The sequence below is a fragment of the Atractosteus spatula genome, chromosome 7 (genome assembly GCF_055471065.1).
Source record: "Atractosteus spatula isolate fAtrSpa1 chromosome 7, fAtrSpa1.hap1, whole genome shotgun sequence".
NCBI classification, from domain to species: Eukaryota; Metazoa; Chordata; class Actinopteri; order Semionotiformes; family Lepisosteidae; genus Atractosteus; species Atractosteus spatula.
This window is the reverse complement of record NC_142712.1, coordinates 54,502,161-54,525,582: the sequence shown is the minus strand read 5'-3', so window position 1 is coordinate 54,525,582 and position 23,422 is coordinate 54,502,161. Positions and strand designations below refer to the sequence as shown.

The 23,422-nt window shown below is 35.9% G+C and overlaps 2 protein-coding genes across 3 annotated transcripts; both read right to left on the bottom strand.

Moving 5' to 3' along the window:
- LOC148831436 (endonuclease domain-containing 1 protein-like) lies at window positions 1-1,051 on the bottom strand. Its single transcript, XM_088920026.1, has 2 exons — window positions 881-1,051; window positions 1-552 (listed from the first exon to the last, which is right to left on the bottom strand). Exons 1-2 carry the CDS (start codon window positions 1,049-1,051, stop codon window positions 1-3), a joined length of 723 nt encoding a protein of 240 aa, XP_088776152.1.
- A 2,100-nt stretch (window positions 1,052-3,151) lies between these two features.
- On the bottom strand, window positions 3,152-19,570 carry chrna5 (cholinergic receptor, nicotinic, alpha 5). Of its 2 annotated transcripts, XM_088921839.1 has the most exons (6): window positions 18,623-19,570; window positions 11,934-12,085; window positions 10,122-10,166; window positions 7,668-7,777; window positions 5,451-6,288; window positions 3,152-4,230 (listed from the first exon to the last, which is right to left on the bottom strand). In XM_088921839.1, exons 1-6 carry the CDS (start codon window positions 18,696-18,698, stop codon window positions 4,072-4,074), a joined length of 1,380 nt encoding a protein of 459 aa, XP_088777965.1. In that variant the 5' UTR covers window positions 18,699-19,570; the 3' UTR covers window positions 3,152-4,071. The 2 variants fall into 2 exon arrangements, with proteins under 2 accessions (XP_088777965.1, XP_088777966.1); XM_088921840.1 differs by lacking the exon at window positions 10,122-10,166.
- Between the last annotated feature and the right edge of the window lie 3,852 nt (window positions 19,571-23,422).

Genomic DNA, 23,422 nt, shown 5'->3' with positions numbered 1-23,422 from the left:
TCAGTAGCACCCTGAAGGAAATATTGTGACAAAATGATTGTAAAGCAGTTTAAGCTGCCGTTCCAGTTCAGTCACTGGTACAACCTTCGCAAAACCATTAGGGTCATTTTGTCCTATGAAGGCAATATTGTATCCATTGCCAGAGCAGCATATTGCTGACCAGATCCAGTCAGGGACATTGACCCGACCAAGTGCAAACCGGTTGGAAGGTACTGCCCCAGTTACAACATAAGCAACAAAAGGAGGAGGGCAAGCTGTGAGAAGACCTGACATCATTACATTCTCATGAGCTTTACTCCATACAACCCGATTAAAATTCTCGTACATGGGCACCGCGTTGGTGAGGGTAAAGGTAGCATCTCGTCCTTCAGCAAATTGGAAGCAGTTGAGGTTGAGGTGTCCTTTGTCAAAACCAGAAGCGGCATAGTCACAGTCTGTCGCTTGGCTGTCTGTAATGAGCTGGCAAAAATCACTCTTTGGCCTTGGCTTGTGTTCAGAATTATAGAGGTGTTCCATTAGCATCATTTCTGGTGGCCGGTTGCTGTAAGTGAGCTGAAAAACATTAAACAAACCCTGTTATGTCGTACAAAACAAGAAGTCTAAATATGCCGGGTCTTGGCATGCTTACAGAATGACTATTGTGTTATAAGTATGTATAAAATAACATAGTCCCTGTTCAAAGAGCCATTTTATTTTTATTGATACTTTAACAGCAGGATTTTCCAATTGTAATGTAATACTTTCCCTATGACTAAATGTACACCAACTTTCTGTGCATTTGATTAGAATGACTTCTGTTGCATTTTGTGGCAGTTTGGGAATGCACTTAGAATTAGGTTTCCATCTAAATTCACACAATAAAGAAGAAAAGGAGACTTACCTGTGGTTCAATAAACCACTCTTCCCTCCTAGAGAAAAGGCAGGGCAGTGGTCCTGGGGTGAAGATGAATGCAGAATAGACAGGAATGCGATTTTCTCTGTCATACAGTGTTGCAAAACGGGCAAACTTGCCATAGACCTGGCATATGCGTGCAGGTCTGTTAGGCTCCATTCCGATTGGTTCCAGAAAGCTTTTGAAGAAAAAGGTGCAGTTTGAGGTGAGGAAAGTCTTAACTACCTCTCCGTTTGTTTGCCAAGTTTCCAGGAAAGAATACAGCAGCAAGAGATGGCAAAAATACATTTTTTTTAAAAAAGAATACTGTTGGTTTCTTTTCTCGTTTTACATAAAATGGCTTTGAAATTAATTGCAGATCTGCCTTTCAAATCATAGCTGCATATTGCTTTCATGAACGAGCAACAGTTAAATTATAGCCTGAGGCTGATTTGGCCCCTCCCGGGGAATACGTGGAGTACTGGCGTGCAAATGTGCCCATCCCATTCTGACAGATTTATCTCACAAAAACAGGGCCAGTATTGTGGATGCATGAAACCTGAAAAGAAGTGAGTGAAGGACTGTAAAAACTATGTGCATGTAAAGGAACTAGTACAAAAAGATTAAACGAGGTGAAAACAACAAGGACAATAAAAAACATGGAAGAGTGAGGACAAATTGGATGTATTAAATTATGCTTCACCTTTCCAAATACAATATCAACAGTCCAATTTTGCAAAGCCATGCCTATTTATACTTGGTATGCCTGCGAGACTTTATCTGAGACTCTGACAGTAGTACAGATTTGGTTGACTTGTCTGACTGTTAGCTAAAAAGATGTTGGTGATGAATTTGCTGCCCTGTCATCACTTGATCCTGGCTTATACTTATATTTTTATATACACTGTAGCATATTCTACTCCTCAGGAAGGGGGTGGCTGTGGTTGTCTGTTTCCTTTTATAATTTTTTCTGTATTTAACATTTTAAAATACAGACTTCACAAAGAGAAAGTGGAGGATGGAGAATTCCCATAATTTTCTCAGAAGAAGGATCAGAATGATAATGAGAGCGGCTGAATGCTGCATGTATTTGATAAGACGGAACACCAGAATATGAATTTGAATGTTTCCCCATGATTAACGTAAAACAATAATAGCAGTATTTGATCTATAACAACATGGTGGTAGTAGTAGTTACTAAAAAAAGGGTTTTAGTAACTTTTATTTTAGTTATTCATAAATATCACTTTCTATGTCTTTTAATTATTAAACAATGGAATTCTAAATCAGATTTGTAAATTCATTCTCATTTTTGTCTTTAAACTATTCTCATCATACACAAATATAGTCTTTAATAAATAAACTGTCCTTCTGCAAAAAATACTTTTTAATACATTGAATTGTGAGTCTGATGGACAAAGAAGGTTACAAAATAAATCCTAGAGGCGAATGAACATGACTCAAGCAAAGCTATTATATAATTTTATATAAGAACTGCAGGACAAAACAACTGTTTGTAGTATACTGTATGTAACAATGCTTTTTCCCTATGACTCTTACCAGAGTTGTTGACTTTAGGTTCACAAGGTGCTGAAATATTGTGGATTTAAAGCAACAGTCAAAATGGTAATAGTGAACATTTCTTAAATACAAAAAATGTTTTTGTAATGTGAATTTTTTACTTTGAGGATCAAAATCCAGCAGTTCTCTCACACTGCAACTCATAACAGGCTACCCACTGAAAATAAGGAGGCGTGAGCCTGGCCAGTACCTGGAGGGGAGACTCCTGGGAAAGGTTGCTGCTGGAAGAGGTGTCAGTGGGACCAGTAGGGGGTGCTCATCCTGTGGTCTGTATACTGTAGGTCCTAAAGCACCAGTTTTTATTTTGACATTATGAAAAATATTATTTTTTCAATTTATTAAATGTTTTTGAAAATTTAGTTGGCTTTAATGCAAAACATCTGCTTGCTCACAATCCATTAATTTAACTCATTTTTGAACATATTCTAAGATAAACTATTCAGCATTATTTTGAGCATTTCTCTATTATATTCTCATCCATTCCACACACACAATTTCTGTCTGACAGGAACGTATTTCATCAAATTATATTAGTTGTGAGGAATTCAGCAGAACTCAGTGGGACGTTATATACCAAAATACATTTCACAGTGGCATATTCTCCTGCATTTATATATTATGATTAGCATTTCTCATCTGCAGACCAATAAAGAAAATCCAAACAATTCTAACTAATGCAGAAAACAAGAATGATAAATATACAAGACTTGCAATATATTTTATTGGTATTTAAATGCATATAAACACTACTTTTATTGAACTGGGCATTCCCATTGCTGATAGTCCCATATTTCTGTATCTTGCTTCTGTTTAAGATACAGCAGTAGTAAAAGGCCATCAAAATCTAAAAGATTACACCCGTAACCATGGAGAGTTTTGATAAACCATGCTAAAGTTGCATAGATTCTCCATGCATGTTATGTATTTAAAAGCACATTAATCAGTAACAGTAAAATCACACATTAATTACACATTATACATTAATGTGATAGATTTTTTTGGAATAATGAGCAATACCACTGTCTTTACTCTTTTACTATTTGTTTTCTGTGCATTCCGGACAAGTTACTATCTCACTTGCTTTAAAGCCTGATTTCAGATGTTTCAAAGAATATGGATCAACATTGTCTTTTCTAGCATTAACCAGAAAGAGTTTCATTTTAACGGAATCCATCTAACATTTTCTAACATTCTCACTAGTGTGGAACAAAATTCAAAGTGCTTTACATTCTTGTAGACCACAACCTGAATGGGAAGGCCTTACTTTGATCCATGGATGGTCAATGGGAACTTTATATTAAATTTTAAATATAACCGTGCTCTTTCCAACACCTCATATACTTATAAGAAATGGCAAGAAAAAGTGCATCTCATTTACAGTAATTAACTTCTATGGTATCATAAATAAAAACAAATGGAAATTGTTAAATTGTTACTTCTTGTGTAAACACCAAACAGGGGTCATGACAAGTTCATTTTTAAGAATGAAGTTGATTACACATACATTTTGTAAGTCTTTCTCCTGAAACTGAATCTTCCTGAAGAAGTATCTCAGGGGTGGAAGTAGTGTTCAAGAAAGAAGAGCTGTGATGCACGGCTCTTGCTGTTCTGCTTAGCTCTTAGCTGCTGCCACCCACATAATTGGGGACAATGATATTGGCCCACTTGTAAATGACAGGAATAAAGAGAAGAATGGATCCCAGAATTGAAACAAGGAGAAATGTCCAAAGGAACACTCGATCCAGCACCTGCGCCACAAACTTCCAATCTTCTACCACCTGAGTAAGAAAAAATTACAACATTAGAAATCAGTTATAATTTTATTCCAGCTTTGAATGGAATGTATTCTTCACCAAGTTTCAGTCGTAATAAAAAAATATCGAGAATTAAAACTAAACTCTGGAGGAAAAATATATTACAGGATTAAAATATTGATCACCAGTCTTCGAAAATATCAGAATACTATAAAAACATTGAATTGTTTTAGTGGAGGTATTTTTAATGTTTTAAATTAAAAGAAATATTACAACAGTCAAATGTTATAAGAGTCTACATTTCTGTAATGTTTATATGGTTCACTATGATTAATGCCTTTAAAAAAATAAAATGAAGCTATTATTGTAGAAACATCTGCATTAATGGTACTACTTCTATGATAGTTAAGGCAGAAAGCTGTGTCAGCATGCATAAGCTGCAAAGGAACAAGTAATAGGTTTAGGTTTAGTAATAGGTGTTTTCTTTCTTCTCTTTTCAGCATGGAATAAACCTATTACTTGTTCCTACTTCTATGATCCCCACCAGAACAAGCAGTTCTGATAATTAATGGAAGGATAGATGGATGGATCTTTCCCTTCTTAACAGCAAACAAAAGCTTCAAAGCCCCATTAATGTAAAATAAAAGGTGGAGACAAAACCAATTTTATTAAGTGTATTTCAATAATCTAAAATTTTGCAGTGAAGGGTGTTCTGGTTTCTTCCCACAGTCAAAAAAATACTGGTAGGTTTACTAGCTTCTGGGATAAGGTTTGAGTGTGTGTGCCCTGCGCTGGACATAAAGCCAGAGGTAATTTATTACTCCTTTTAAATTAAGCTAACCCACATCTCTACATTTTCATGTTCGTTAATTCTATATTTTATATAGAGATGAGCACTGGCTAGGAAGATTCAACATACATATACTGTACAGTATATGGTATCTAATTTTCACTTCAAAGCTCCATATAAAGTGGAGTCTCAATATCTAAAATTTTTGGAGTGATTAAAGTCGAGGATGGAAAACATAAATCTCACATATTTGCAGTATTTGGCAAAATAAAAAAAATGGAAAATTCAAAGCATGTACATTTAAGAACAGATGCAGTGCCCTTCAAACTGCTTTCAAAGTGTTTTGCCTTCGGTCAAACTAGTGTTTCTATCTTTTGAAAAGTATTTTGTTATCTGAATTGGAAAGGATGGCACTGCAGCAGTTCTTTGTTTTCTTTGGCGTCACATACTGTACCTCACGGACTTCATTCTCCTTCACCACATGGAGAGTGATGTAACGGATGGAGTCCAGTGCTGCCTGCAGGTTGTACCTGGAAGAGGGTGTTTCGAACCCAGGACTTTTAACATCTCCACCCGCGGCTGTTGCATAGCGGTCCACATGACTGCGCATGCAAAGGAGCTTGGGCAGGCGGTGCAGGAAGATACGCCGAACCCATGGGGCCATGTCATGGTGGGTGGAGGAGGAGCGGTGGTGGATGTTAATGGCAAAGACAGTGATAACGATGGAGAGGGTGACGAAAATCATGGTGAAGACCAGGTACTCTCCTATCAGTGGAATCACCTTGGAAGAGGAGGGGATGATCTCTTCTATGACGAGGAGGAAGACAGTGAGAGACACCAGCACCGAGGTGCAAAGGGAGATTTTCTCTCCCCCGTTTGATGGCAGGTAGAACACCAGTATGGTCAAGAAGGATAGCCCTATGCAGGGAATGATAAGGAAGAGGGTGTAGAAGAGGGGGAGCCGGCGGATGATGAAGGAGTAGGTGATGAAAGGGTAAGAACAGGAACCATCTGTCCGCACACCCCTGCTGCCTGTGGCTGTGACAATCTCCCACTCTCCATTGTCAAAGTAATCTCGTTTGTCCACATGGAAATCCTCCAGGATGATATCCACCTGGGTACCATCATAGGTCCAGGACCCAAACTTCATTGAGCAGTTCTGCAGGTCAAAGGGGAAGAAAGTGACGTCGATGGTGCAGGAAGACTTGTAGTTGGCTGGTGGTGTCCAGGAAATGGTACCATCAAACTTAACCACCGTCTTGGTGACTGAACCTTCAAACCGCCCATCAGCACTTTGGGGAAAGATTTGAAGAGATATTCTTATATTACATCTTAAAATTGCAAAATGTCATAGAAAAGTATGTACTGAAATCAAGATCAGATTGTATATTTCACTTTAGAAATAGCTCTCAAAGCCCTTTATGTTAGTTGTAAAAAACAGTTACTGTATAAGGATAGCAAATGACAAAACAGGCACGTACAGTAAGAAGCACAATAGGTTAGAGGAGCAGATCCATGGCCATTGGAAAATGAAGCAGACACTAAATAAAAGTCTAGATTTAAATACACTCAAGGAACAAATACATTCTGATATCCTTGGGAATAGAATTCCAGAGCTTTGGGGTATGTCAAGACAATGCCCTGTCACCCCTAGAATGTAAACAAGATTGGAGGACATATAGAAGACCAGAGTCCGATGAACGAAGGCTGCAAGGTGGGACATAGACAGATAATAAGTCATATAGGTACTGAGGTGCTGAGCCATGCACAGCCTTTTAGGTGAGCATGAGGATTTTGAAGTTGACTCAAAACCAGATAGGAAGCCAGTGCAAGGTGCAAGGATTCCATGACGGGAGTTATTTGATCGCTTGCACACAACCTGTTGTTTTTGCTGATACCAGATGAGAGACAGTGGTTTGTTAATAAATGTAATTTGTTCTTACTCCTCTCAAAGTGCAGAATTAATATTCTTGTGCTGCTTGTCTTGCGCATTTAGATAAAGCTTCTCTAGAAGTAACCAGTCTGTCTTTGTGACCTACTGAATGTCTGCCCTGTTCATTTTGCTCGAAGTAGAAAAAATATTGTTAATTTCTCCCATTAAGACTCACTGACTTCTGCCACATTACAAAACTAATTATGTGACCTTACAAGAGAAAACGGCACTCTTTGTAATGCAACTGTATTTCATGCTCTTTAGACTTATCTGTACTCACTACATTTCACATCTCTCTCTTAATAGCAGCAATCTGAGCTCTTTCCTCAGGAGGTGTCATCCTGAATGCACTCATAGATGATCATTTCAGCAAATTTATAAATATCTAAATGTAAGTAGCAGAAATTTTGAAAATATTTTATTAAACTTATTAAATTAAATCATTAATTTCATTAAATTGAAGTGACATGTTTATTTTGGATTCTGTATATAAGCAGAAGTTATTTTGTAGACGGTAGTGGATTTAATGTTATAAAGTGGTATGGAAATATGTTTTCAATGTTTACCAGAAAATCATAAAAAATGAAACCGAGATGAAATTTTGCAATACAATAAATTCCCTTCCAGGATAATACTGCAGGTAGACAATTGAGGTAACTGTTACTCTCCCCAAGGACTTGCGATGATGATGAATTCTAAATATAGAAGAAATAACATGGTAAGAAGTAAGGAACTCACTTGTCATACAGAACAATGTCAGGGATCCAGATTGAATCCGAAGGAACTCGGATTGAAGTTATTCCCAAGTAGTCATCAGGATTCCACCGCAGCTTGACATCTACCCATTCCTAACCAAAATAAGTATAAGATCATTTCAGTGGTGAGATATGACCACTGGCGAAGCACACATTCATGGGATATCCATGAACCAGCTCACTCAAAGGAGAAGGTGCTTTGCGATAACCCATTAATTGCTAAATGAGATTGATCTCATGCTTCATTACCTTTCTGTGATGTCAGTACTGCTCCAGTGGTTGATGAATTGTTAGGCTTTCATCAATATACAGTACATGTTGACTGTCTGCCTGTTTTAATCAGAATATATGTGCTAAAAATGTATGTATGAATTATCTATATGATAAATAAGACAGATTAGTTTCCTACAATGTAGTCATGTAGTCAACAGATGAATCAAGTATTGGCCACCATAAGAAGTGTTGTCAACTGGAAGTAATAGATGACAGCGGTCCTTATGCTTAAAAATCTGCTGTACATTTAACATCCCTTCATTCTATTAAAAATGCTGTAACACTTCACATACTGAGCAAATATACTGTAGTCCTTATAAACATTTAGCTCACTTAAAACTCTGAGATTTCATCTCACTAGATTTTGTATTTCATGACAATGAATTCAACACATGCTGAAATGAAAGAGAATATGGATTTGCAATCAAAGCATTTTATTGGCAAGTCTTGCTTCCTTTTAAGCGATATCTGTCAGTGTTCAAGGGTTCACATGTGGCAGTCCCCTGACAGCAAGTCAATGATCACAGCATTTTTTCAAACACAACATGTTGTGTTCAGACTCCATTCAGATTTGCATGCAGATAACCACCAATTCATCTGCACACGTCAAATAAGATCAAGAAGAAAATCACATCGATAAGAACAATATCTAGTCATAATGTTATTTCCGTCTACATTTGAATTATAACATCACATTGTTATATTTGTATTTAGTTAATTATGAATGTTTTGTTTTTTTCTTCAATAGTTCCATACAATTAATTAATCAAGAGCTCAGCAGGAATGAAGACCAGAATATGTGGGAAGAGTGGGGTTAATACAGGACCATTACTGGAAAACACTGCCTTGTAATATTCCCAAAAGAGCATATTCACCCATGTGGGTTAAGAAAACACAAACTGCTCTGCAATGCTCAGTATTTCACCTTACACGATCATCTGGCCTTCGCAACTCAGTTTCTACCATCCTGTCATAACAATTGATGGTAATGGTGTGACACTAACCATGTATAATAAACTATCTCAATTTGTTACATTGAAAAAAAAAATCCACTCAGTTCCGAATTGATGTTAATTTGTCTGCAGTAACTGAATGACATGATTTACACGAAGGGTACGTGTTTAATCAGAACTGTGTGCAGGTATATTAACTCAAATTGATTGCAGCCGGGAGTGCTTTTTTTTACAGATTTGCTGGAGGTGGTTTGAGAGCAAAAGTTTGAGTGGCATAATGGGAAGACAAGGCTGGACGTTGAAGGGATGACAAACCAAAGACTGTCCATCTGTCTGCTTGCAAGGGCAGTGTGTTGCCCTGCAGAGCAGGACCCTGTAAACTTGTGACCCCAGGCAGTGACAGGCAGGAATAATGGCAATGCAGCCTGCTTAGTGCAGCATTGTTTCATGGTCTCTCGTAAATCTGTCAGACATGGTGCCCGCACTGCAGCAGCTGTGGAGGCGTGGATTTAGACAATTGTGAGAAAGGAGAGCTAGAGAAGGGGAAGAGAGAACTTAACGCAAATAACAGTTTATCAAGGATATACTGTATAGATCAACATTTCAGACATAAATGTTGAAACCTCCATCTCTAACACTGTTACTCCCCAGTGTTTTAAGGGGAAAACGCTATGAAACGTAAAAGAGCACTTGCTCATCCTACCAAGTCGTAGTTAAGAGTTTAAGTGCAACATACATATACGTATACCATTTGTGGTCTTCTGCAGGACTGCAAAAACAGGTTTTTGGACACTGTTGTTTAAATTAGTGAATAAATAAGATAAATCAGTAATCTTTTATTTTGAAGTGTAAAAAAGAAAACATTGGTGATTAACATGCTAATACATAATAGCAAATGCATAAGTGTTTTGTTAGAATATGCTGCTGCTTTTTTCATTTACCCTTTTATATATTTATAGAGGCACAATGGCTAATTGTGTACTTCCTGTGGTATCATACATTCTCTATGTCTGTGTACACCACTTATTTTCATACAATGGTTTTCCTATAGCTTATTGTTTAAAGGTTTTCATACTGATTTGAAAAATGATAAAAATGCTGCTGTTACAGACAAAGGTATTCACTCCCTTCCATAAACTATTCAAAGCATGCAATGTATAGTGAGAATAATACAGCAGATGACAAATATTCTAGTCGAAGACAGTTCTTACCTGTTTCAGCCAGACATTTGTTGTCATCAATTGGTTTTTCTCATCCTGTGTCAAATTAAGCACGTTGAAAAGTAATTCATATAATGATATATACAGTGTATGTGTGAAATGGCCACGATTTGTATATTCATCTACTGTAGAAGTTTATCAAGCCATTTAACAATGGCTTTGTAACTGTAACTGAAATGTTTTGATACATACTGTATATTAATTTATTTGCATGAAAATTCTTAAGTGAGCCAACATTCTAAAAGCTTGCAAACATGAGGTTAGTGTTCTGGTATTATCATCACTAGTGAAACCAAGGGATAATATTTACAATAAATACTATGACAAAATAGAAAAAAATAGCTCTCTCTTGTTAAAATAATACTGTAACACTATAAAAGAATATTAAGGTCCTATAAACCTTAGGTAGAAACCATAAACATAGTGTATAAAATTCAGATTATTTTTACTTTTACTTTTCACCATCAACAATTAATCCTGTTAGATCAGTGACTAAGCCATTATCAGTTTAATAGATTATGTTTTCTATTACAGACATAGACATTTCCATGCCCACAGATTCTGGTATACACAGTACAATGTCCAGTCTAAATCTAATTAGATTGGATTATTGAGCCTAATAAGGCTGAACTCCTCTAATTTTCTTTAATGGCTAATTAATTCTAACATTAAGTGATCTCTTTTCTTGCATTCACTTCTAAGTGATTCATGACCTATACAATATAACATTTAAGGAAATGTTTCTTTGGATATAGAACAATCAATAACATATTTTATTCTATCAATTAAAAGGGATGAATACTTTTCACTTATTACACGGGGATAATATGAAATTAAGCAAGTGAAGTCAAAATGAACTGCAAATCTGGCCCGTGTCTAATGTTATAATGTATTGCTTAATTAATGCTCCAAAACTGCAATATAAAAGTTCCATAAATGTTTTAAACATTAGAAAAACAGTGTTATGAAGTACCTTACTATACAATGTTAATGAGTAACCTAGGTTGGAGACAGAAAAAAAACAGAAACACAAGCAAAATCTTGGAGAGAGATATTCACATTTTACAGCCACAAGGTCAATCAAGACATCACAGATGGTCATGTCTCATCTCCTGTGGCTAATGTGGAAATGTGAGTTAGTAACCTAGATCATAATAGTGCCTTCACTCTTCACAGCAGGACCATCTGTGATTGACAGGCTGGGGCTGGCTGACAATGGCCCAGCGAAGGAGGTTAATAGGATAAATATCACATCTGTAACTAGCAGATCTGTATCACTTCAGGTTCACAGCAAAATTAAAGTTCAGTTACACTAATCTCTTTTGCAGGTTTTTGTTTGATTAAAAATGGCTTTAAAATGTAATTTCATTCTTCCATGTGATGAAATTAGTGCTGTCTGTGGCATTCTGGAAATATAGTGGAACAGAAATTTCTGATATGAAATGGTTTCAAAACCTGCATTACTATTGCACTGTTTATAACACTGTTTTCTCTGTCATTCCAGCATATCCTTTTTGTTTCCAGCGTCCCATTCTATCCAAACTGAATGAAATGTTATGTAGTCTGAGCTATCATTTTCTCCCTCCACCTCCCTCGGTTAGCATGGAGAATTCTGATTTGTTTTGCTGCCTCAGTCCGTTATTCTTTTCTACAAGTGAAGCAGGCATCGTCACTCCCTGTCTTGTATATTTCTGATTTTGCCATAGTGAAATCGACACACACAGCTCAGCAAGCAAAACAACAACACATGTCATGTCTGTAACTATGAAAATGATACTGGCTCTGCAACCAGAAAATACTCACTACATCAACAAGTTGAGAGATCGCTAGTCCAAACTTGACTCTCACTGTGCCATTCAGGTGTTCCACTGGCCTCACCCACTTCTGATAGTTCCTGAAGAGTTCCTTGAAAAGCTTATCTTCAGTCTTTGCATAGGAAGACAGGTTGGAAATCCCTTGTGGAGAACACATAAATACAAGCTTTAGAGAGTTTTCTACTTAGACCACTGAGAGAAGAACATAAATAATACCCCCCATCATTTAATAAATATAGAGAAAATCTTTAAAGCATTTCATCCTCTGAATAATTTAGGGTTGAAAGAAAAACTCTTAAAACATTTTCACATTTGCTGTACATCCATTACATAATACCTTTCTTCTATCACATATTATTTTCAACCTTCATTGTAGAATTTTTTTATTACAATTTATTAATGACATAAATTATCTTAAGCTTGGGTATATACCTGCCATTTCCACTCTCTGAAAATGCTGACTCTGCAGCAATCAGATACTATGTGGAGTGGAAGTGATGAACCCGAAATTAGAGACATAAATAATGTCTTTGTTGGTCCATAATCCATAATGATTATTATTCACTGTACATGGTTTTGACTATAGATTTTGTCCTTCTCTAGCATGGATTTCCAGTATCCTGTCTCTCTCTAGGGACTAGAATCCTAAAAGGATTTATACTGTACATATCATTAAGTCAGGAACTGTTGAAGACCTGGAAAACACATTAAAATTGAATAATGAAGTAAAAAAAGACGAATAAAGTAAACAAGAGCTCAGGCTGGTCAGAAATCTGAAAAACAAATCTTCAATACTTTTCTCTTGTGTATTCACATGTTTTATAAATGATTTAGAGTAACTCTTAAGAGGTGACACCTATAATGTATGCATTACTAAATCATTACTGAAACATTGTTTGGTGCTAGTAAACACAAATACTGTACATGCCTTATTCATTGTAATACAAGGAAGGGTATGTTTTAATTTGGAACACGTAGAGGCTAATTTGTTACTACTGTATAAAGGATGAAGAAATAAGAATAACATTTAATTTTGGCTACAGAGCCACAATTTATATCTACAAAATATTAATTGTTATGGTTATATTATTTATTATATAGTAATGTACTGCCTAAATTGTGTGGTGTTGTCTGCTATACTGTGTATATCCCAAAAGATCAACACAAATAAGAATTCCAATGTACATGTACATATGGCAATAAACTCCTCTACTCTACTCAGAGCCTTCTTCAGGTGTGTGGTTAATTCATTACCGCTGATGAAAGGTGATAAGTACCAAGCCAGCCTTTTTATGGTGGTGTCTATCATGTGTTCTATGAAAGTAAATAATTCATGCATAATTATTACATCCCTAAAAGGTGTCTCTTATTTTACACTGTGACGGATTTTACTATATGAAATACATTACCTTTAATTTGTTTATTAGTCATACCGCAGCTCATCACTATAACTATATGAAAGTAAATGGGAGGAAAGAGTTCAGTGCTGTCTTTGGCTTATTCTTCTTTCAGAGTCCTTTATGGAGGAGTCAAGTCTGTTTCCCATAGTCAGCCTGTCTGTCAATTGCTCTGCCCTGACCTTCTAACCTCAGTACACGAAATCTGGGATCAATCACAGTGCAGCTCTGTGACAACTGAGAGAAAGATGTGATGTGCTTTCTGGTGCAATTTGCTAACAAGCAAATACAGTACTGACAGCCCCTTATCTGTAGTCAAGCAGGAATAAAACTGAAAGTTCACTGAAAGAAGTTAAAAGAACAGATCATGCCAAGCAACAGGCCTGGCTATTAATAACTTTGGATCGTACCATATTCGTACCACAAAATTGTGTTTTGTGTCACAATTTTGTTTGTATTTATCCACTTTTGTTAAAGGTTTGACATTTTTAGTTAAAAGTCATTTTAACCAGGGTTTGTAGTCTTAAACTACATATTTAACATTTCAACTACAGACTTCACATTTAAATCATCAAAAATATTTTTAAATGAAAGTCTTTTTTTTCTGTCTCAAATTAAAACTTTTAACCAAATCTAAAGCAAAATATAAAATAAGTTGTATTATGGTAATATTTACTATCTTAATTTTTTCTAGAAAGAATAAAATCAGATTTCAGGTTTCTCTTGAAAAGAGTGAGGCTAAATAAAATGTATAGCTCAGACTGTAATTTTGCTAAAGTTTCACTGAACAGTTATGGTATTGTTTGGCACAAAATGTGATAGCACATTAGGAAATCTCACCATGTTTATTTGATATAAATTGATATTTTAGAGAAATTGCACCTATCAAGGGACAGACGAATTATATGTTAATGTTTCTGGGAAAAGTGACAATATTGATTTTTTGTAATAAAAATTGTAAAGCTAATGATGTATAATAAAGCACAAAGATGTATGATTGCATGAGAAAGCTGGCTGTAATAAAGGCTTCCTCTAAAATAAAAAAATAATTAAAAAATCTATGGACTACAAATTTTCATTCAGCAGTATATATCATGGTTCAGTAACAGAACCTATTTACCAGCTATGTTTACCTAAATAGTGTTACCCCAATCCAAACGTCCGATCAATGACTCCAACTGGAATATCAACTCCTGTCATTCTGAATTGAAAATATTCTTTATTACTTTATTCTTAACAATGATGATTAACTATGTCCCAGTAAAAGACTAATTAATCAAGATTTTATTGACAGCACGTCTCTTGGTTGTTCCTTGGGGGTCCTGATTGGATTTGCTGAACACAAAGAACCAATGTCCAACCTATAAAAACCAAAGTATAGTAGTGTCATTATGCTTCTTGACTCTCATGTTCACTTTGCAATTAATTTTACACCTGTTAGCAAGGAAATGTGTGAGCTGCTGCCTATTCTTCATTTGAATCATCTGTCTAAACCCACTTCCAGCTATAGCCTTGAATCCTACTCAGGAATAAAAAAAGAAGTGTCAGCTGTCTCTCTTTTACTATTTGTGCAATGTGCTGTTCATGATTTTCATAGTTGATCTTGGCTTTACAAATAAGAAAGAGAGTTCATTTGTAATGCCTATAGAATGTGTGGAATATAAGCATAAAAAAACAGGAAGAGGTAGGAAAAGACTAAACATCAATACTAAAATTCCTCATATGTATGTCTTTTCTTTCTGCTCATGGTTTTTTCTTCAGTTATAGCATTAAGAAATGGTGATGGCACAGTTGTAACCTGAAACAATCTGGTATTAAATATGTTGTTACTACATGAAGTATTTGTTTTGAGGGGGGGCTGTGAATTTTACTTCAACTCTACCCTCAGCCTTCATTTTAACACTCCTTCACTATACCATGTACTTTAAAGTCAGCTGTCTTAATCCTGTCGCTGGTTAATCCTGGTTATGAGAAGGTGCCATCTCTACCCAGAGCATGGTCCACATGTGGTCATCAACACCAACAAGCTTTCTCTGATTAACTTAACTTCAGACATTCAGCAATCTGAAATAAACACAGGGTCACAAGTAAATGTTCATTTAGCCTACAGAGATTTCTAATTTCTGTATAAGAATTAATCTTAGGGGGGCAATAAGTCTCTGCTGTTTTAGAGAGTATTGGGCAATGCCTTTCCTTCTGGAGTATTTTTAACTACCTCGTATTCTTCAAATACGCAAAACCTTAAGCCTTAAGGAGATGGGATTCTAAAGATCCAATTTAGTTGTGTTCGAGGGTTTGTTTCTGCAAGAAAGATACAATCGCAGATTTGTGACAGATATATTCCCAGAAAGGATTTTTGTGAAATAACGATATAACCACTGATCAATTCTTCTATTTTACCTCGGTGTCAAACGTATTCTCTTATCTTAAAGGATTGCATTATTTTGAATTATTAGTTTTTTGTCTCTTTTGTTGTCTTAGAAATTTAATTTATTCTCAAACCAAGAAAAGCGTAGTAGCTACAGAAGTCCAGCAGTCATGATCATTAGGATTTGAATAGTCAATAATTTGACTAAAAATCCAATGTACAGTGTAATAAAAAAGAAAAAAGGGTATGCATTAGATAAAACTGACTTTATATGCTGTAAAGAAATTGGTAAATTAAGTTCTTTCTGTTTCCAGAAACATAGAAATAGGAAGGTTTTGTACTTCTGTAATTCGCTGTGGGATTAACCCTTATCCTCAAAAGCAATGGGTCCTGTTAGTCCCACCAAGCGTACTAACAGCACTGAAAAATAGTAGTTTTTATGTCTTTGGTTTGGGTAATTTTCAAAGTACAGCTGAACAAAATGTTTGAAATTTGGTGTTGTGTTATATCAAAAAGGAACTTTTTTATTACACAACATTGGATAATGTTGTATACGGTAAATATAAGGCTGAAGTATAAGGCTGCTATCTAAAAATGTTATACTGTATATATATTTTTACTTTATATATAATTAATATAGTACAAGTTTCCTTTGTGACAAGACTTCTTAAATAACATCCTTATGAACTATTATATACTGGATGGAGTCATTATGTTGCTCCAGAAAACATCATCTATAGCTTTTTATTTTATCTGATTTGTATACAGTTGTCTTGGTACATACCGATTATGGAAAAGTTTATTAGGCTTCAAATGCGGATATTACCATTAATTATTTTGTTACTAGGGGATTTAAAAATCATCCTCATTGCAGACTTCTTGCTGAAATTGTGTTGTAATGACCCTTGGAAAGATGAGGGGTGAGAGAAATTCTGAACAAATAAAACATGTATAGGTCAGTGCACAAGGCTACAGTTGCTGACTGCCTAATACTTTCAAAATATCGTCTACAGTATTTCAGTCCTGCAGCTGGATAAGCTTTGCCCTCTATTAGGAGAGGCAAATATGAAACAAACACTGGCTGTAAATGAAAGCTTTGTGCTGTGAGAAAAAGAAGCATATTACCATTTCAGTGACCCTTTCACTACATTCTTGCAGACTGTTCGCAGAAACTCCACATTTCGTACAAAATTCACATAAACGATTTAAAAATTATTTTCTGCCTCCATGCCTTCCTTTTCTAATTCAGAATAAATCATTAAAAAAGGAACTGAAATAGAAAAAAAAATCAGCGCAATGAAGCACTTATTTCTAAAGTATGGAACAGAATTAAAAGAAATTAAGGACAGATATTTTATTTTTAACCAAATAAACATTGTCCACTAACCTTACTAATATTCTAAGCCTCAGATGTTTTCGATTTCTATTTTTTGTTTGCTATTTCAAGGTATTGTGGGATCTTTACTAAAAATGCCAAGGCAGACTTTCAATAAATGTGTATGGTTTCATCTGGGACATGAAAAGATGTCTCCAGTACCATATGAAATAAAGTATGGCAAAACACTCAAACGTTAAAAACATAACACATTGTGTATGTGGTTTCTAATTTGATTTCATTTGGTTTCTAATAACCTAAAGCTAAAGTTTCTTTCCACAGACATACTGTATGTACATAGTACAAACTCACACTCTGCCCACAATGTGTTTACAAAAGGAGTAATAACATTTCTGAATACTCTTCTTGCCTTCAGAGAGTGGAAATTGCTTCAACACTTGTAGACAGTTCCTCAACATTCTCCCATAAATATTAAGTTATTCAATTTCAGCAACATGTTACAGTGTAACATGTTAAATAATATGTCACAGCAACGTGTTATGTCAGTTACTGCTAATGCTAATAAAACAAAATGATATAAATTATGCTTCTCGTGTTATTTCTCCTATTGTTTTGATACTGTAATGATCAGATGGACATTTCCAAAATAGTTTAGGGAGCATTTCAGAACATTTTTAAAAACGTTTAGGGAGCATTTTATAACTTCCTAATAGATTTTCAAATTAATGTTAATTGTATATACTGCTGAAGTGTGTAAATATAAATAAATACTACTCCTTAATACTTTTCTTTCCTGACACTACAATTGGAGAGGATTCGAAACCTAGAAGACCTTATTTTCAGTTTAATTTACTGTAACTTTACAGATGATATCTTGAACAGTATGAAAAATGCACAAAAGTAAAAACTACAATGATCAAAAAAGAAAATGAGTGTTCTTACAGTTCTTTAAAATGCAGTTATCTGCATCAAGATTTTCCAGTGCAATTCTAATTGTATTTTTTTATAAATGTAAAAAAAATAAATATCTAATAACAAAAGCATTCGACATTCTTTACAGGGTTGATTTAATTCACTTCCTAATCTTTATATTATTTAAAACATTCTGAAAACTTCATATGACAACTATTTTAAATGTCCGTTGCCAGTTCTGTTGATTCCCCCAGTGTGTTGTCAATATTTGTACACATTTTTTGGGAGAGCCTCTTACAATACCATGAGCTTTTTCACACAAAGGGCCCCAAAGACATTTCACCTACATTAACTGCCAGTAAACTTCTGTCAAAGCAATTAAATAAAACAAAGATATAGGTCAAACTGAAGTCAGGATAGAATGCTGATTTCACCCATTGTTTCTTTTCTGATTATTTGTTAAATTAATCTGATTATCATAAAATGTATTCTACAGTCATTTAATAGAATCTAACTTCTATCTGCTGGCTTGTGTGCAAAAGGACTGGCTCTCTCAATCTGTGATTGTATTTCTGCTGACCTGTAAGTGCATCACTGTTTCCTTTCCTTCACACTCTCCGCGGAGAGAGAGCAGGGAGATATGGAGGCAGGTAAGACAGACTTACCTAGAGAGTTGCACAGGTAGCAGGAATAACAGAGGAATGTCAGCAGCATCACGATTCTCCTGTCTGCTCTCATCATGTTAGTAGTTCCTCAGACAGCGAGGGAGAGGAGGAGAGAGACCCAGCAGTGTTGTTAGGCATCCATAAACACGGTACAGCTTGTCTGCTGTGTGCACATAACAGCAAGACTACAGTGTACAGACACAGGCTGCCTCCCCCCTCCTTCCATCCCTCCTCTGTCCATCTGACACACTCCCCTAACCTCAGGGGAGGCAACTGGCAGCCAGAGGGTAGACACTATTATACATGCCTAAAGATTTGACTGTCAGTCAGTCAGTCAGCCAGCTTCCTAAGCAACCATTCCAGGCTGCTTCAGCACTAGCAAATGAGCAGACACTTCTCGACAATTCAAGCCCTCCCCTTCTCCTTCCCTCCTTTGCAGATGCATCACAAGCACACAGCATCCTCAGCTTAGAGCCCGGTGTGTAATCAGTGCTTTATTTGGGAACATCCACTGTAGGTCTCATTTGTCTGAAGCTTGCGGAGTTTTCATTTAATTATTTCTTTGTCTGCCGATCGACAGTGAAATTTATTGATTATCCATAGATTTTCCATACTTAAAGGCAGAGCCTGTAATGTAATAGAAAATCTGATTCTGTATGGTTAAACTCATCGAAGCACCCAGTCTGTTACAGAGCTGTCCTTAATGAATAAATAAGTTTTCACCCTGCACTACATATCATGGGAACATGGCACTGACAACACCATATTGTTTTGTAAAATCTGAAAGGATGCTCATAATTCATGAGGTGTTCATTTATCAGATTCTGTTGTGATGACATACAGTATTTTGATCCATAATCACAGAATGACTACATCAGTTATGTTATTCATACAATACGTGCCTCAGAGATCTTTGGCTTTTATCAGTAACGCTTAATTTTGATCCCCTTTCTTGGGTGAACTACAGTAGATCAATCTACTCGCCATCCATCATGAGAATGAGACATGTAAATATTTAGTTGAGTTTACAATAAAAAGTTTGGGGGGATGATAACAGCCAATTTCAAGTGGCCCCCCATGTCCTAATTGTTATTTTAAGACGCAATTTTATTTAAAAATATAAATACTATATGTAAGCCTTTTTTTCTCCTTTGCATCCCTCCTCCGCCCCATCTCTATGTTGGTTCACTCCTCACTCTGCGAGGACTTTCAGCTTTCTTGTCCTATGGCCAGGATGTTAGCCCTCAGCCAAGCAAATTCAAATTATCCACCTCCAACTAGACATAGCTGCCTAATCGCGTGTATTTGCTTTCAACGCTGCGCTTTTCGTTACTAAAAACATTTTATAATCGTTCATCAAAACATTACAAATAACAATTGATCTTGAATATTTTCCAAACTCGACCATTAAGTTTTTCACGGCAAAAAAAACTATTTACTTTTGTAATAAACAAATTAATACTGTAACAATGATAACCTTAGACAGAAGCTGCACAACGGTTTAATATTTTTACCAGCAAAATCAAAACACAACATCACATGCTATACAATAATACAAAATACAAGACAACATGTGCTTTTCAGAGCTGTTTCGTAACTAGATCCATCAGCATAAATCAAATGAACCTTTTTTTTTCATGGTTTTATTCATCGGTGTAGAGAAGCAGGAAAATGTTTTGTAGCGGTCCCTCCTAAATTTCCTTCAGCGGAGCGGACAGCGATCCAAAAAGAGGAGCAGGAGTGCAGTTGCCTTTAATAATACACAGGAGTGCTACAGTATACTGTATGTGGGTGGAAAAACAGGTAGTAAACTAAAAGCAGGGAATGGCGCAGATCCAACAGCTCTATATCAGCTCTATCAGGGGTCTGGCGCGACAACGAATACAGGAGGAAGGGGGGCGGTCCCCTATTTATATACAATAAAAGGTAAACCTACTGTATTTATACAAAAGGTAAAAGGGGGAAGTGAATCCGTTGAAGTTGGGGGGCTTGCGGTCAAGCAGCTCGCTTCCAGAACATTCCAATCTAAAATTTAGCATTTCTTCAGTAAAATACACGAGCAAAAGCAAACATTTGCTATACAGTAATACATAAAGAACATTTTACCTTACCTTGACAAAAAAGTGCATTCATTTTATTATTTTACCATTAAAATTCACGAGTTCATAAAAACAAAACATTCTGCAACAAAGATGGCTTCTGAAGCCCTATATTTTCAAACCGACCGGCTCTAGAAAAAAGCTCTTCTGGTAGGTTAAAATAGTTGTCATTCAGTGAAATCTGACCATTCAGAGATTTAAAACCTCCTCTAAATAGTATGCATGCACAGTTGTTTAATTTTACTAAACCTGTTTATTATGCGTACAAAAAACAGAAAAGTGCACAAACCTTTAAAAAGTGTAAAAACACTATAAAAAACTGTTACCATTACAAAAAAGCCTCTCTAGGGCAGGCAGTATTGAAATACTACACTAAAAATGTATTCTCATTATTTTTATTATTTTTTGGCAGGCTGAGAAAGCCAATTCATGCCACATCTTCATAAAACAATCATACAGATTTTTTATGCTTGTTCAATCGCTTTCAAAAATTTCATGGAAACGTTTTTTCCATAGTAAGAGACATTTTAGAGAAGACCTACTGTAAAAAAAGAAATTTACATCCTAAGTGTCCCACAACTTTAGAATTTGACTTTTGAAGAAAGACAATAAAATGTGTCTGTATTGTTTTCCCGTTTTTGTTTTGTTCTAGATATTTCTGTGTACTCAGAAAGACATCTAAAATATCTTAAGGTTCAGACAGGATTTCCAAGAGTTTTTTTTTTAATTCAAGACCCAAACCAGGTCTGTACTGTGTGTAGTTACCAAGATAATTCTAGATATTAAAAGGCACATCAATTTTAGGAGGGCATTGACCTTGACTTCAGTTTTAGGGGAGGGAATGGATAAGGTTAAGCTAAATTTACTATGACTTAAACATTCAACACACATTTTTCAGCACACTTAATTCTTGGGTGTTTTTGTCGTGTCAAAGAGTGAAAAAGTGGATGTGTGACAACAGGTGTTTCAACTTTGCAAACAAAGGGTTGGTGCAATTGTCTTTCTTTGTCCTTCGAACTTCCCATTGATCGAAAGTCCCCTCTGTGCACACACTAGTTAATTACCACACAGTTCAGAGGTGACATGTGCGATTGTGAGACTAACTATGCTCTGCGGCTGGAAAGTGGGTTCCAGAACTGGGTAAGAATAGATAAGGCATCGTTACACCTGGCCATCTGCATACAGCCAGTTCTTTAATTAGCCCCAAGTCATCAGCTTTGCTCACATTTCAGAGACACTTCCACTCCTCCGTAACGAGTTCTGAGTTCTGATAGGAAAAGGCTTTATAAGTTCCACTCAGCAACAGAATTGACAGAGAGGACATTGGGGGAACAAGGATTGTACCATTTGACCCAGGAGGGGACTGTGACACCAGGGACTCAGCAGGCGGCAGTAGACAAAGGCTCCAGCATCATGTTCCTCCGCTCCAACCTGAGGCTGGACTCGGAGAAAACAGGGTAGGGGGTAGCATAAGGGTGCACATGTTTCTGTATGGCTGGGCCTGAAGAGGATGCCTAATCCCAAAGGACTAAACAGAGTTTCATCCCTTTCTTTGGCACGGTCGAAGGAGGCACATCAGGTCAATGACTGGATCTGGTTTTTACGATAATAATGGTGCTGAATTTTTGGGATGTTGGGTTTTGGTAACTGAATCCATGAGTGTTCATGTGCCCCTTGTGGATACTTTGTGTCATGTGTTCTGTGCAGGGGGTAGACAGTGATAGATATTATTACTGCTACATTAGTAGACTGTAATACCAAGATTATCTTAGATATCTGTCTTGTCTGGTCTACAGTATGTGTGCAGTGGTGGTTTTAGGATATACTGTACAGTATAAAGAACCTGTTGCAGGGGAAAAGGGGTTCTAGCACCCTTAAAATTGTTAGTCGGGATAGTCAACTACAAAGTTCAAAAGCAGTTCCTGGGTCACCATCCATGTCATTATTTATCATGAATACTCTTTTCTTGTATTAATTTTAATGTGTTAATATTATAGTGTAAGTGTATAGATTATAGTGTTTATTTAGTTTTGTTAGCTGATTTCTCCTCATACTGTACCTGCTGTACAGTTTTAACAAACCTAAATCGAAAATTAATACATAAATAACAAGTTGAAACTGGACATCCCATCTACTGTTACTGATATAAGTAAGTGCTACTATCAATTGAAGCTAATTTTGCCCAAATTTTCACACAACCAGAAGTCTTTAATTATCTGTGTTTGTTGCGTTCAGTCATGGATGTACAATAAGATAAATGTTTAAGTTAGGATAGAAGTCACCTTAGAGGAAAATAACAGGGGGAAATTGTGGTTCATCACTGTGCCTGATTTAAAAGTGTCCTCCACGCTACACCAGTTTTTGTTTCACCTTAAAGCAAAATAATTAATATGTGGCTCTAAAAAAGGACCATAATACAATTTGATATTAAGATCTAATCAATTTAATGACAAAGACTAATAAATTGACAAAGCCATCTAAATAGAATGCAAAACATTCTGGAGGAAAACATTACATCATAATTTTATTATTGATTCAGCTGGAAAAACAACAAAGAAACTGTGTAAGAGGATCCTGGAGATAACTAACACTCATTTATCAGTGATATTTACATAAAATCTTATATTTACAGTTTTATATTTACAGATAAAACTGAAATAAAAGAATCTTCAATATTTATGAAAATGCAATCCAACAAGCT